Source organism: Cebus imitator, unplaced genomic scaffold (genome assembly GCF_001604975.1).
Source record: "Cebus imitator isolate Cc_AM_T3 unplaced genomic scaffold, Cebus_imitator-1.0 Scaffold658, whole genome shotgun sequence".
Lineage (NCBI taxonomy): Eukaryota > Metazoa > Chordata > Mammalia > Primates > Cebidae > Cebus > Cebus imitator.
Window position 1 is genome coordinate 1,060,869 of NW_016107973.1, and position 16,373 is coordinate 1,077,241.

General features: G+C 39.2%; 1 protein-coding gene across 4 annotated transcripts; it reads right to left on the reverse strand.

Annotated features, from left to right (window-relative positions):
* Nucleotides 1-2,817: 2,817 nt before the first annotated feature.
* On the reverse strand, nt 2,818-16,104 carry MORF4L2 (mortality factor 4 like 2). Of its 4 annotated transcripts, XM_017518082.2 has the most exons (5): nt 15,697-15,794; nt 14,319-14,435; nt 12,864-12,953; nt 5,778-5,879; nt 2,818-4,370 (listed from the first exon to the last, which is right to left on the reverse strand). In XM_017518082.2, the coding sequence occupies exon 5, from the start codon at nt 4,344-4,346 to the stop codon at nt 3,480-3,482; it is 867 nt and encodes a 288-aa protein (XP_017373571.1). In that variant the 5' UTR covers nt 4,347-4,370; nt 5,778-5,879; nt 12,864-12,953; nt 14,319-14,435; nt 15,697-15,794; the 3' UTR covers nt 2,818-3,479. The 4 variants fall into 4 exon arrangements, with proteins under 4 accessions (XP_017373571.1, XP_017373572.1, XP_037590691.1 ...); XM_017518083.2 differs by lacking the exon at nt 14,319-14,435 and having other exon boundaries at nt 15,697-15,994; XM_037734763.1 differs by lacking the exon at nt 5,778-5,879.
* Nucleotides 16,105-16,373: the final 269 nt, after the last annotated feature.

A 16,373-nucleotide genomic window follows, 5' to 3' on the forward strand; every position in this document is an offset into this window, starting at 1 on the left:
ATTTCCTGATCTGGTGATCCACCTGCCTTGGCCTCTCAAAGTGCTGGGATTCTTAATGGGATAAGAGTCAAGAACTCAATTAGTTGGCTAGGCCCTAGATTCCACAAAGGAAGTGAAGATGAGAGGCACCAAGACTGCCCATCTGGTCACCCATCTTTCACTAATGCAAAATTTGAATCATTTCAGCCATCTGACACCAGGGGTTTGCCTACTTAAATGAAGTATTCACCAAGACACAAAGTTTAAGAAGTAGTCTTCATTGAATACACATTTAATGAGCAACTTCTATGTGCTAAGCACCAGCGTTAGATCTGATTATTAGGTTCAGTAATCAATGGGCTGCATGTAATTATTGAGCCTCCTTTATTCTTTACACTGATCCTTTCTCTTGCCACTCCCCTTCTCTGTCTACACTGTAACCAAAACAGTCCAGAATTTGGGGAAGAATAATCGACACCTGATGGGTCTAGTCATCACACGATGGTGTGATGGACACAATGCAGCCAGTCTACAACCTAGCCTTGTTTCTACTACTCTGACAATATATTGACTAGACACCTAAAAGCATGTTCAATAACTTACTAGCACCTATTGCAAGGGGGATGACAACAGTGGTAGAAAATATTTCATTATTTTAATTTTTAAGTATGTCTAAGGAAAATGAACCTATGTTTACTTGCAATTCTTTTAAAAATCAGCCTATGTGCATCTATGACCTATTTCCCTTGTCTCCTATAACTTGTAAAAAAATTATTTAAATTTTAAAGATATTAACAATTAGTCTTTTATATATGTTATGTATTTATGTGTTGTGACTATTCTATTCTTCTGTGTTGCATGCCTAGTAATTCCCTTTATGTTGTTTTAAAATAAAGTCATTTAAAGTATTTATGTATTAAAATCTACCCATCTTTTCCTGTAGGCATCTTGTCAATAATCTAATATTTAGAAAGGTCATCTGAGCCACGATGATAAAATCTCCTTCATTTTAAGCAAACAATCTGTGGTTTCACTTATCAAATGTAAATCTTTAATCCATTTGGAATGCATTTTGGAATAAAGTGTAATGCAAAAAAATCTAACATTCCCCTCAAATATTTAAGACTATCCCATTCTTTCACTACTAATTCAAATATTCCCTCTAACATATCTAATAAATTAAAATACATATACACACAGATATTTCCATTCTGTTACCCTGATCTATTTTGGTGCCCCAAATACACTTTTAGAGTACCATTTCATAACAAATTTTTCTATGTGACCACTTCTCCTTAATTTTCTCAGAATTTTCCCATTTTCATGTTTTGTCATTTAAAAATAGTTTTACTAGCCTTGAACTTCCTTTGTATATCAATTTGGGGAGAAAAATACTTAGAAAACCATACATATAATCCGATCCCAATTTGTAGAAAAAAAAAAAAAAAGTGGTTTTTTTTTTTTTGAGATGGAGTCTCATTCTGTCACCCAGGCTGGAGTGCAATAGCGCAATCTCAGCTCACTGCAACCTTCGTCTCCTGGGTTCAAGCAATTCTCCTATTTGAGCCTCCCAAGTAGCTGGGATTACAGGCACATGCCACCACGCCTAGCTAATTTTTTGTATTTTTAGTAGAGATGGGGGTTTCACCATGTTCCCTAGGCTGTTCTCGAACTCCTGAGCTCAGGCAATTCACCTGCCTTGGTGATTTCAGGCCTGACTGCCTAGGATTACAGGTGTAAGCCACCATGCCTGGCCTAGTTGTGTGATCTTTATTACAAATATTTATGTATATACATAATTCCAAGAATGTATGGTAAAGTATTATCTGCTTCAGGTGTGTGCTAGGTATCTCCCATTTGTCCTCCTCCCACTCACCACTCCCCATCACCCCTCCTCGGCCCCCCTTCCCACCATCTACTTTCCTTCCTGCTCTATGTCCCCCACACTTACCAACACAGGCTATACAAAAGGTCTTCCTTGCCCTCTGGCTTCCAGTTTGGCCAAAGGGAAATACCCAGGAGGTGATGGAAGGGAAGAGAGTGAAGTCAAATATTTGTTCCCTCTCATTCCATTTTCTTTTCAGGGTCGCTGTGAGCTGACTGCATCCTGAAGATTACAGTTACTGTCAGATGGACCCTTCCGCACAGCTGTATACCATTCCAGTAACTCCTCCCTTCCCTCCCTCTGCTCTCCCCCTCCCTGCTTCCATTCCTCTTAGTCTCCTTTGTAGAGGGGTAGTAACACTATGTTATGGCCTGAATTATGCACCCACACCTCCCTGCACCCACTAAATTTATGTTGAAGTCCTAATTCCCAATACCTCAGAATGTGACTGTAGTTGGAAACAGGGTCTTTAGAGAGATAACTAAATTAAATAAGGTCATTGGGGTGGGTCCTAATCCGATGACTAGTGTTCTTATAAGAGATTAGGACACAGATACAGAGAAAAAAGCCATGTGATGACAAAGAGGATGGCCATGTAGAAGCCAAAGAGAGAGGCCTCAAAAAAATCAACTCTGGCAAAACCTTGATCTGACTTCCAACATCCAGAACTGTGAGAAAATATTAAGCCACTCAGTCTGTGGTACGTTGTTATGGCAGCCCAAGGCAGCTAATACACATCACAACCCTACCCCTCTGGTGACAACTCAGGGAAAAAATTCTTTAACTTTTCTCAAATCATCCATTTTTGAGTCCCATTTATTTATTGCTGGGACCCTGACTGATCCAGGAGAATTATATGATTATTTGTATTTGTTCTTCCTATGTTTTCTAAAATTTCTACAATAACCACAAAATACCAGCCTCAGTAACATGAAAGGCACACTGCAAATTACTTGCTTTGAAATTTAGAAACAAATTTTATTTAAGATCTGAAATACAATTCCTAAAATATCAACTTTTCCAGAAAACCGTGGCTACACAATAATGCATTGCCTCTATCATGTTAGAACGTGCATTAGACTCAAATATAAAAACCATGAAACAAATCACCATCCTTCAACAATTTAAGCAAAGATAGAATGCCTAAGAACAACAGAGATGGACTTGCAGAGGATGGGCTGTTTTACTTCAAGCACCATAAAAAAAAAAAAGAGCACAAATGCATGGGTTTTCAGGTATATACATTAAGTTGAACCTTTGGCACTAGGAATCAGGGCATTTTTTTCACGTAGCATTAACACATATTAGAAAATTGTGTAGTGTCAAAGGGATAGGAACCACCAGCATTCAAGCAATGTTGTCAACTAGGCAATAAAATGTTCTACTGAATGTTTCTTCTTTGTTCTAATTACTGCATACACTGGTAGCAACTTTGAAATGAGAAAAGGAGCTTACACTCCTTTTATTTTCTGTTAAAACAGAACAGAAAACAAACTGAAACATAAGCCCTGTGATACATTAACGATTTTAAAGAACATCAATTTTACAAGAAAAAGACTAAGAACAGAAAGTGTTTACAGATACAGGACAGAAATGGTGAGCCGTCTGTAGACGCTCACAGGGCTTTGCGGTGGTACTCAGCAGAAGCCACTTTGTAATCACTGGCAGTAAAGAGAGATGCAGAATTCTTTGCCAGATATTTTAGGAAATCATGCAAATAGCCCAACAATAATGCAAGGCTTTTCTCATCAAGGGGTGTATAGGCCAACATTGCTCCAATTCTTACAAATAATCTCAGTAGGTGTGGTGCTCCATAAACCTGGGACATTGGAGCATCAGGGTGAGCCAAAAGGATTTCAGCATACTGGGGCCTCTCAAATTTGTAGAGCAGCTGAGTGCCCAACATCACATTGAAATATTCTTTTATTCCTGCCACAACTTCATTAACCGCATATTCCTTATTATCAACATTTCCCTGCGATTTCTTGCAATTTGCATACTCCTCCAGAATTGCATCTACATTTTTCTTAGCAGGGAGTTGGAACAGCTGCTTCTGCCTGGTAACTAAGTCCCAGTCCTCAACAAGCCATGGTTTTAATTCTTCAGGAATCTTCACTTTAACTTCCATTCTATTCTTAAATGCCTCCTCGCTTTCAACAGTGGGGTCAGCCCGGGCCCTTTTCTTCCGAGGGGGCTGAGGTGCTTCGCTGGTACTGCCACCGTCTCCGTTTCCAGGAGTCTTCTGTTTGTTCTTTCTGGTCTTCCTCACGGATCCTGAAGGGGGGTTCTCTGCAGAGCGACCCCCCCATCTTCCTGGGAGAGCTGGTTCCAGATTTTTCTGCTGGGGACCAGCTGTCTTCTTTCCTGAGGAGGCCCCTCTCATCTTACTTCTCTGCATGTTGCTTCTAGTTGGTTTTTTAAAGTTGTCTTCTTCTGCAGATTGTTGTCCACGAGGTTGAGAACCCTGCTTTCTGGAACTCATTCAACCCTGTTTTTATTCCAACCACTGTAACATAAAATATTTTACTTGGTTGTTTACTATGACAACCTTTATGCTTCATAAAGGCCCATCAGAGCATAACACATTCTAAGTCTGTTAAAATCTGGATTTCAAATCCGATTTTAGGACCCTTCATAAGTGATTTTTTACCTCCTTTCCCTCTCTCTGTTCCTCACTACCAGCCACTACTCTCATCTCACCCAAATACTCATCATACCTACTCATAAATTACTTTCTTGATGCCACTCAAAAGATAGGAATGCAATTTTAAAGAAAGAAGAAATTAAGTGAAAAAGGAAAGTATAAAAGGCAGTGGAGTTGAAATTTAAGACTTTTGAACAGAAGAAATGACAATTTCTTCTGAAATATGGAATAAGGAAGGTTATATTTAGTTGACTAGGGGCAAAATGAGTAACAGTAAAGGTTCTTGTATAAGTCCAGAAAGGCCTGAACTAGGATGATGGCAGAGTCAAGAGAAACTGACGAATACAGCAATCATGAAGAACACAGTAACCAAAGGAGGGAGAAATCTGCATTTTCAAGTCTGGGTAATTAATGAATTTAATAAAAGCATTGAATTTAGGGCTCAGTTTGGAATCAGAAATAAAATGACAGAACATGGGTAATTCATCTATTCATTAATTTATTTGGTTTGTCATCATACATTACTGCATATCTGCTTTGGGACAAGTACTATGGTACGTGCTAGAGATCCAAATATCTAAAGTGACAATTATAAAACAATAAGGTTAGTATAATGATAGTTATAGGCACAAAATAGTTTGGGAGCAGACATAAGAAATGGTACATGACACCACCGTCATGATTGTTGAAGGTTAAAAAAAAAGATTGGTGAGGGTGGAGTCAGTGATGACTCCCAGGTATGGGTGATTAGGTCATTAGTATTATCACCAAATTATAATACTCCTCCATTTACAGGAGCAGGAAATGGATATTTCATGTGAGGTGTACAGTTAAACATAAAATTTTAAAGCTCAGTTTAGTCCAGCTAACTGGGTACCCCCTACAAAGAAATTAAAGCTTGTGTGAGAAGTAAAAGCCAGAAATGGAGATCTGAGAGTAAACATCACATAGCTGGTAGTGGACACTATGAGGGTCAACAAAATCAGGGAGAAAGAATTTCAAGTATGGAATTCTGGAAAACCTAAGGACTAAACGCATTTAAGGGATGGGCAGAGAGAGAGACCACAAACAGAACAAAAATGTTAAGAGTAGCCATAGGAGAATTAGAAGAATGTTATTTTGGATGCCAAAGAAGGTAAGAGTTCCAAGAAGAAAAAGGTATAATCTACAGTGTAAAGTGCAGCAGGGAGTGCTAGTAAGATAAGGATGCAAAAAACAGGCTTCCATTATTCTTATGGTGTGACAGAGGAAAAAATTCCTTTGACTTACACAATCTTCCTTCTTTCCCTTCCAAGAACTCCTAGTGATTTCCCAGATGAAATCTTATAGATCTTCTGGGATGGTCTAGAAGGGTGAAGTGGGAGATACAACCTAGAAAGAAAAGCAGGTATCTGCAATGAAGATGAACTTTTGTGAAATCATCTAAGAAAAAAATGAGTAATTTATAAATATGTGGTTTATATGTTTACATTTAAACAAATAAATGAATCATACACCACAATTGTAAATCAGAGAAAATACTTGCATTCATATACCACAATTGTGGTATCAGAGAAAATACCTGAGTTCTGCTGTCAGATAGACCTTTACTTCAATTAAGTTCTATCATTTATGTGTTGGGACGTCAGACAAGACATGTAAGCTCTGTTAGCCTCTTTTGGTCATCTGTAAAATGCGGCAAGTTACCTAAAGCCTTCACAGGCTCCTATGAGAATTTCATAAAGGAGATGTGGCTGAACAGCTAGCACAGTACCTTGCAGGAATATTTGCACGTGGATACAAAGATGTTCAATGTAGTGGTGTTCACAATACTGAAGAAATGGAAAACACCTACCTATTCTTCAATAGGAAAATAACATAATGTATGAATACTACAGAACATTCAAATGAATTAAGCAGAGATCCATGTACTGACATGGAAAGATGTTCAATATGTATTAGGTAGATAGGCAGGTGGCATAACTCTAAAGGATCCCAAATTCAATAGAATCTTAAAGAGACAGATAAAGTTGGGCAGGGTGGCTCATGCCTGTGATCCCAGCACCTTGGGAGGCTGAGGAGGGTGGATCACGAGGTTAGGAGTTCAAGACCAGCCTGGCCAACATGGTGAAACCCCGTCTCCACTAAAAATACAAAAATAAAAAATTAGCTGGGCATGGTGGTGCATGCCTGTAGTCCCAGGTATTTGGGAGGCTGAGGCAGGAGAATCGCTTGAACCCAGGAGGCAGAGGTTGCACTGAGCTGAGATTGTACCACTGCACTACAGCCTGGGCAACAGAGTGAGACTCTGGCTCCCAAAAAAAAAAAAAGATAGGTTTTAGGAAGAGTTTCCTCAAACACTCTCATTTGAGTGTGTGTTTTAAACAGGTGTCTATAAATGTGCATGGAAATATCTAGAGAGATAAAATACCAGCCTGTTAAAATCAGTGTAACCTCTGAGAAAGGGATGATGGTAGACTAGCCTTAAACCAGGTTTCTCTAGTAACTATAATTTTCACCCACAGAAAAAGCCCATTAGCAATTCTGTAGCTATTAACACTGTGCAGGCAGGTGTCAGGGAGGCTCTGAGAAGGAAATCAAAGAAATGTTTGTTAGTAGCACTCGTGGGCAAAAGAAAAGTAGGCTGGGCACAGTGGCTGACACCTGTAATCCCAGCACTTTGGGAGGCGGAGGCGGGTGGATCACTTGAGGTCAGGAGTTGACAACCAGCCTGGCCAACACAGTGAAACCCTGTCTCTACTAAAAATGCAAAAATTAGCCAGGCATGGTGGTGCACACCTATAATCCCAGCAACTTAGGAGGCTGAGGCAGGAGAAGAGCCTGAACCTGGGAGGTGGAGGTTGCAGTGAGCCGGGAGATCATTCCACTGCACTCCAGCCTGGGCGACAATGAGACTCTGTCTCATTCATAAATAAATGAATGAATGAATGAACGCTTGAAGACTAGATCCCTGAGTGAATAAATAAATAAAAGCTTGAAGCCTGGGCGACAGTGAGACTCTGTCTCATGAATAAATAAATAAATGCTTGAAGACTAGATCCCTGAATAAATAAATAAATAAATAAATAAATAAATGCTTGAAGACTAGATCCCTGAATCAGGAAAGCCAGTTATTGGAAGAGAGGCCTAGATGCAAGTACTTTCACTAAGCAAACAATATCCTCTAACTGAAAGAGCACAAAGCTCTGAGCAGAAATTCAAGGGTAAAGTCAGTCTTTAGAAAGCATCAAAATTTGTAAATATGGAGACTGATTTTGTGGGAATCAGAAACCTTCTGGCTGAGAGGGATACAGAGACACATCCTGTGAAGTATCAAAGACAGGGGTGATAGTGGCCAGTGTATCATGGCATTAAATTGTAAGCTGTTGTGCTTCTAAAATAATGTTTCTAAAAGAACTGCTTTGTGACCAGGACAGAAAAGATACAGTATCTGAAGACTTCAGAGAAATGTTAATACAGGTTGCGTATTCCTTACCCAAAATGCTTGGGATGAGAAGTGTTTCAGATATTGGAATATTTGCATATGCATGAGAACATCTTGGGGATGGGACCCCAGTCTAAACACAGAATTCATTTATGTTTCATATACACCTTATATACATAGTCTGAAGGTAATTTTATACAGTATTTTAAACATTTTTTTTCGCCTGTCACATGAGGTCAGATGTGGAATCATCCACTAGTGGCATCTTGGCATTAAGAAAGTTTCAGATTTTGGAGCATTTCAGATTAGGGATACTCAACCTGCATGAGTAAATCCAGAAGGCCCATCTTGGGGCTCATAGTGCAGAGGTTCCATAAAACAAAGGGATGGCAGTGAAACTACCACCTAAAGAAAGCAACATGACCTAGTGCCAACCAAACTGTGTAAAACACATTGAGTAGGGCCACACTGGACCAAAAAAACCATTCTGGAAGTTACACTGGTCCCTGGTGGGTTTACAATTGTGAATAGGGGTAGAGGGGAGCAATGACTCAACACATGGAGAAAATGGGGACACAAATTAGGGACAACAGTCACCAACTATTTCCCCACCTGTTCCCTACAGGTAAGCTCTAGGGTAAGCCATAAATTGAGAAAACACATTTGTACTTATGTTTGTCTTAGTTTTCTATCTTTAACAGTTTACTCTCTCATAAATAATACATTTAAACAGAGGTGAGCTCATAATGGCTATCAAATCTTAGACCTTTCCTTTTTAAAAAATTTACTATGATAACCAGTCATCTTCCCATGTTAAGGTTATAATATGCATCCATTTTGAGTCATATAATAGATATTTCGTCAAATGAGCATACCTTAATTTACTTAGCCACGCCTTCCCTGGAAATATCCAGTGCACCCCTCCCACCAATGTATTATTTAATAATTTATTTTAATAATAAATTAAATAATTTATATAATTATATAAATAATTAAATAAATTAAATAATTTAATAATTTAATGAAAACATTTTATGTGAACATTTTTTGCCCTCACTTCCTATTACTCTTTTAAGACTCTCAGAAGCAGATTTAGTGAATAGAGAGATAGAACACTCTTAATACATTGCCAAATTACTCCCCCTGCACAAGTCGTGCCAATTTTTAATCCCACAGTGTGTAAAAATGTTTACTATGCCTCACGCTCTGGCCAATACTGGAGATCTTCATTTTAAAATAATTTTTGCCTTTCATTTTTAAGTTTAAAAATTAAGAACAAGGCCAGGTGCAGTGGTTCACGCCTGTAATCCCAGCACTTTGAGAGGCTGAGGCGGGCAGATCATGAGGTCAGGAATTTGAGACCAGCCTGGCCAACATAGTGAAACTCTGTCTCTAATAAAAACACAAAAACTAGCCAGGTGTGGCAGCAGGCCTGTAGTCCCAGCTACTCGGGAGGCTGAGACAGGAGAATCACTTGAACCCGTGAGGCAGAGGTTGCAGTGAGCCGAGATTGCGCCACTGTGCTCCAGTGACAGAGTGAGACTCAGTCTCAAAAAAAGAACAAATATTTTGATAGATTTCTTTTATATTTTAACTCCTTAATCCATCTAGTAGTTTGTAAGTTATGAACTGACAATCTTTGTTCACCTCAATTAATTAGATCTTGTGGTACCATTAATATATCCTTTATATACCTATAGATAATAAATTATATAGATATGTATTCTTCCCTTATCACCTCCCCCTCTCCAACCCCAATCCCAGGAGTATCCTCTGAATGAGCATGTATGCCTTCAAATCTTTTCATGTACATATTCACACAAAATGTAACTTTAAAGACTCAATGTGTATATTATACACATAGGCATACATGAATATATAGCACGCATTTACTTAATTTGTTTTGACAAAGGTGAGATGCATACTGCTCTGCACCTTGCTTTGCTCACTTACCACGGGCATCTTTCCATGTCAGTACATACCTACCTCTTTTTAATATTCATAATAAATTCTATAATCTGTTATGTACTATAACTTAACCAGTGTCTGAACATTTATGTTGTTCCCAATATTTCATTATTTAAAAAATACTGCAATGCACATCAGTATATACAAAGACTAGAGCATTGTTTAAGTACCTCTGAAGGATATATTCCAACAGGAACTATTTAGTGAAAGGATTTGCTTATTTATAACTTTGGTGAAATGGAGCCAAATTCACCTCACAAAAAACTATTTTAGTTTGTACTCCCAACAAAAATGTAAAAAATCATTTTTTTTCATGGCTTCAGGAACACTGGACAAACATCTTTTTGAAAAAAAAAAGTTAGAGGGGGTTTTCTTGGGCCAATCTAACATGCAGTAAGATGATTTCACTTGAATTTGCATGATGTAATCTTTTCATACATTCACTGGTCACATATATGAATATTTTTGTTCTCTCTTCTACTAGGTTGTTTGCTATTGTTTTCTAATAAGTATTAGTTTTATTTTATGTTGGAAATTCTTTTTCCAAACCATCACTTTCTCTTGTCTAATGGTACCTTATTATAAGACTGTTGCATGTATACGAGCATGTATCTCTCCATATCACAGACAAATCTATCAGTTTTTCTCTTGTAACCTTTGGCTTTTATGTCATGCTTAGGGAAAATGCTCCAAAAATATTGTAGAAGTGATTTCCTACCCATTATTGGTACTTTTATAGTTTTCCTCAAATGCATAACTTTTACTAATATTCTTCACTGAAGAGTTTAACATTTCCCCCTTAGTATGAACATTCTATATTCTCAGAGGTATATGGGTCTTTTAAGGTACTTTCTTCCCAGTGATTTTTGATTTTTTTTTTTTTTTTTTTTTTTTTTTGTCTTGCTCTGTCACCTAGGCTGGAGTGCAGTGGCTCGATCTCGGCTCATTGCAACCTCCGCCTCCAGGTTTCAAGCAATTCTCTGCCTCAGCCTCCCAAGTAGCTGGGATTACAGGCGCCCACCACCACATCTGGCTAACTTTTATATTTTTAGCAGAGATGGGTTTCACCATCTTGGCCAGGCTAGTCTTGAACTCCTGACCTTGTGATCCACCCACGTTGGCCTCCCAAAGTGCTGGGATTACAGGCGTGAGCCACAACTCCCAGTGATTATTTAACTTTTAAAGGTATCACTGTCTATAGCCCATCCATTCTGTCACAGTGGTATACCTGATAGTTCTCACCAGTATTAATTTAATTATCATGGTTTAAAGGTATAAATATTGCTCTTGAATAACACTTGCAAATAGCTACACCAAGGATATTTAATGCCGTATTATTTTAAATAGCAAAACACTGGGACCAATAGAAAAGGTTATCAATAGTGACTTCACATATTATATGATTAACATTTTATAATAAAATATATATATTTAAAACTACACTGACTTTCTGATCTACTCTTATCCGTGGATCTCACATATGGCCAGCCCAATTTTTCAGTTAATCATCACTGCATATTGTATACTTTGTAGACATGCCATTCAGACTGGGCTCATTCCATCCTAGGTTTTACTCATCCTCTGAGGCCCAGGTCAAGGTCCTCTTCCTCTGTGAGGCTGTTTTTCTCTATTTCACATCACCCTGACCCTTGCTTTCTCTGAGTCCGTTACCTCGACAGTGCACCCCCTACCTTTAGCCGTTAATCATTCTCTAAATGATCTCACGTAAAGGTATTCTGTGCCTATCGATCTAATGCATCTATTCCAGCCGGGCAGTACCCTCCTCTGAAACCTACTTTCAGAAGAGAGAGAAACACGGAAATTACAGCGACTCCATATGTAGCTGTCAAAAGACTGAAAAACCTTCAAACCTTACTTCGTCTCCACATGCAAGCAATGGGCCATGTGGAAATCAGACTGCAAAAGGTGGTATCTTTTGTGTATGCATGTATCAGAAAAGAGTGTGAATAACATTTTGTTGGAATAAACCTTTAAATGCACATATACCATATCAGTTACATTCATACCAATTTTCTCTTCTGGATCTTGGAACATTTCCTTTATATTTAATAGATTTTTTTTTTTTTTTTTTTTAGTTTGAGACAAAGGAGGAATGATACAAAAGCTGTTAGCACACAGGATATTCAGTGAAAAGATTTGCTTATTTATAAATTTGGCTTGAAATGCTAGCTTAAATTATAGCTCCTGGAAATTCCCTCATAAATAAATATGATCAATATACTTAAAACCTTTCTAGATCGTTAAGCCAGAAGTCATAATTTCGGAATTCAGTTCTAGTGGTAACTGCTGCTTCTGGAAAATGAGGAGAGAAACCAACAGTATTATTATTATTATTATTTTTTTTATAATTCCAAAAAGAGATATTCACGGCTTTTAGAAGCATGTATAAGTGTGCAGACAAAACAAGAGATATCAGGACTAACAGAACCATAGTTATTATTAAAACACTTACATGTGCCATGCACTGTCCTGGTACTCTACATGTAATCCTCTCAACAATCCTATGAAGTAGGAACTATTATTATCATCTCTGTTTCATATATGAGGAACTTAGGTATAAAGTGAGTAAGTATCTTGCCCAAGATCACACAGTCAAGTGGCAGAGCCAGGATTTAAATTCAGGAAGTATTTCCTCTTAACCACTAAACTATGCCGCATATAGGATGCTCTGAAGAAAAATATAATATATGGATCTGTGGAACTACTACAGGGATCGACTGTAATATCTTTCATCAAGGAATGTAAGATTACACAGGTCTCTGTTGCTTATGCAGTTTCTATACTGGAACTACCAATGGACTTAGCTCCATCTCTTCCCTTCTCAGAATTTAGACTACTTTCCCAGACAGGAGCTTATTAATTTTCAAAATATTCCTGGACAGTTAGGAAGGTTATGTGGTATTATCTTGTTTGAGAACTGAGGCCAGAAGGGAGGCACTTACCCAAGATTCTGTAATCAGGGAAGGTTCTGCAATCAGGATCAGATCTCCTGATCCTTACTATACAGCAAACTTAGCTTTTCGGATGGTGACCTAGAAGGTCAAACAAAAGGACAGGAAAGGACATAAAATAAAAAGATATGAGATATGGCTTTCTTCTTCATGAGCCAATGCAATTTCATCACACACAAAGGACACCAAAGCTGATAAATAATGTACAAGTGTTTCTTTTTCCTTTCTTGTGGCTACATTTTCAAATTTAATTTATTGTACATTTATATAATTTCTGACAGATTTTTAAAAAAACTTTTCCTTAAAGATAATTTCAAATGGATAAAATAAAAGAAATAGTATTATAAACCTACATGAATCCATCATCCAGCTTTCAACAATTACCAACTGAAGGCCATCTTGTTTCATCTATAACCCCACCCACTGCTCCCCCGCACCCCCGACTTTTTCAAGCTCACCGGAATATCTGGCTTTTGTATTTTATTCCAGAAAAATTTAAACGTATACCAAGGAAAGCAGATAAATATAAGGAACCCATTGCGTATCACTCAGCTTAAATTATTATTAATTTAGGGCTAATTTTGTTTCATCTATACCCCTCCCCATTTCCCCCCACCGCTGAGGTTATTTTGAAGCAAAACCTAGTCATTAATGTATTTAGAAGTCAACCTCAGACATTATATTATTTAATCCGTAAATATTTTTGCATATGTCTCTACAAAAAAAGGACAATTTGAAAATATAACCACAATACTACTGTGACGCCTAAAAAAACTGACATCAATTCCTTAAAAAACATCAAATATCGAATCCGTGTTCCAATTTTCCCGATGCGTCTTAAATGTATTTTTACAGTTGGTATGTTAGATTCAGGATCCAAACAAGGCCTACTCATCGCATGTGGTTCATCTCCAGCTCGCTCTCGTTCTCCATCTCTTTCTTTCTCGCACCCCCCACACCTTTTATTTAACTTTTCAATATGGAAAAATTACAATCCCTGCTATTTTCAGGCAATTCCCAAATAGCAAATTATTTCATTGGTAAAAATCGATATATCTCTTTTATCTTTTATTCTAGGAAAGAAGTTGATGGTAGAAAGGGCACTACAATTAGCGAATCTGCATAATTTATAATTTTTCTCATTCTATTACGCAGATTATTTATCTCCATAACAATACCTAATATCTTCAGGAGACAGGCTCATATTACATGCTCCATACGCACTATTATACAGTACACGTCTCTGAGGTAGATACTATTATTATCACCATTTTACAAACATGGAAACCGAGACACAGAAAGAACAGGAGCCTTGCCCAAGCTGGGCGTTGGCAAGCAGGAATTTGAATCCAGCTCTGACCGATTGTGAAGCCACTAGCTAATCCCGTCTATACCCGACGAAAAGAGGAAATCATCGACCCTTTCTCCCCACCCCCACCCCGAAACCTGAAACGAGAATCCAGATCTTCCCAGCAGCCGACGTGTGATCACTGCCGTTCCTCCAACCGCCATAGTAAAGCCAGGTTTCTCTGGCAACTGATATCCATAGGCAGACACGTCACCCTGGAGGAGGGCGTATGCTCTTCAGCCAATCACAATCGTCTTGTCTAAGTTTTAGAATGTTCCATAACCAAATGATTGGATAACCACCCCCACGTCAGCAATGACACTTAGCCGCAGTAAAGGCGGGTGCTAGCAACCTGCTTCTTCACTGTTAAGGCCTACAGCAAACCAATCACCTTCCTCCGTTAGTGCGAGTTCCGGCCAATGACGTTCGCCCTCTTAGGTTTTTAGCCCGCCCTCCAACAGCATGACAGCCGTTGGGTCATAAGTCTATAGGGCAGAATGTTCACGTGGCCTATTTCACGACCCAGAGTTCCTCTGACCAGAGGGTTTTTTTTTTTTTTTCTTTTTCTTTCCTTTTTTTTTTTCTGCAGGGAAGCATTATGGGTTTGTGTTTTCCCCCCCACCTCACTGGGAGAGGAAGTGTCTACGTGGCCTGCGGAAATAGGATAGGCGGAAATGAGCTAAGGTTCCCGCGAGTGGGGAAGCGCGAGGTCATATCTGGGGCCACGCCCCCAGACCTGTGGCGCAACTCTCCGAACATGGAAAAAAAAGACGCAATGGGGCTTCTGCTGTGTTTGCGAGGGAGGGTCCCGAGTGCCGCGGGCGCAAGGCATTAAGGCCAGTGTGTCAGTGCGCGAGCAGGCTCGCGTGAGGTCCTGGGGTTGCTCTGGGAGCGCGCACCGGCCCTCGTGGCGCGGGAGGTAATGTGTGTGCGCAGGCGTGCGCCCCTGGCGTCGGGCTGGTGAGCGCCACAGCGCGCACGCGCGCGCGGCCGCGCGTGCCCGCTGGTGTGGGGGGGGGCGGTGAGGGGAGGGGTTAGCTACGGCGCGCAGGTTGTTATCTATTTCTGTATTGTTTGAAAATGTTCTAATGAAAAGGAAAATAATTAAGGCAAGGCGACAATAACAGAGATAAAAGGGGCTTTGTCGGAAATATTTTGGCTTTCTCCACTGATTTAATTAAAGACTTAAAAAATACACTTCCTACGTTTTCTTTTCTGCCAAAATCCCATTGTAAACCACAGACCTCCAGTGATTAAGAGCCAAACCCTTCCATCGCCACATTAGCAACTCCAAAGACAGGCTTCTTTCAAGTTCTCTAGTATCCTCCTCCCTCCCCTCTCCAAACCTCCCCCCTCCCTCCAAGGCTGCATGCAGTTTTCTTGGCACAAATACAATTTTCCTATGAGAATATCTATACAACAGCCTTCACCATTGTTAGGGACTCCGAATTTTTGTGGGGATTGAGGCGCTCTTACCTTTGCGTCCTGATTTCCAAGCAAGCACACTGCCCTTCTTCAGGCAAATACGCACTGTTAATTTTCCAGAAAGTTCTGTGGGTGAGGTTTATACCTCTCGAGTCTCCCACTAGATGCCGCCAAATCCCAGCAAAGGATTGGCTGTTTGGTCCCTGGGATTATGGGATTTTGTTTCCCTCCCCACTCCCCTTCTGATTTGCTGAACACTACAATCTATGGGGATCGTGGCTGTCGTTCATTACTAGGGAAAAATAAAATCAACTTCTGTAAATAGCGCTAGTAGGCAGGGGACTATGATCCAAGGTCCAAATAATTTTGCTCATTTCTTTCCTTTTCTCCTTGAAAACAAAAATAAAAGGCCCCTCCAACACTCTCTTCTTTTGTCCTTGTCTTGTTTAATCAGAGTTAATGAATGACCCAAGGATTGATGCTGAATATGCTAACCCTTTTTCCTCACCTTTTCAAATGATTACAATTCACCCGAACTGAAAATACAGATAGCGGTTCAGTCAGTAAAGATAGATGAGAACTCATCAGTAAAACTTGGAGCCTGGTATTGAAAACTGATTTTCCTTTTCTCTTGAAATTTGTATCAGATATGTGTGATTATACCCTATTTTCTGTAGTGTTTTTGGTAAACTTTATTGTCTTTGGAGTAAGAGACCTAAATGTAAACC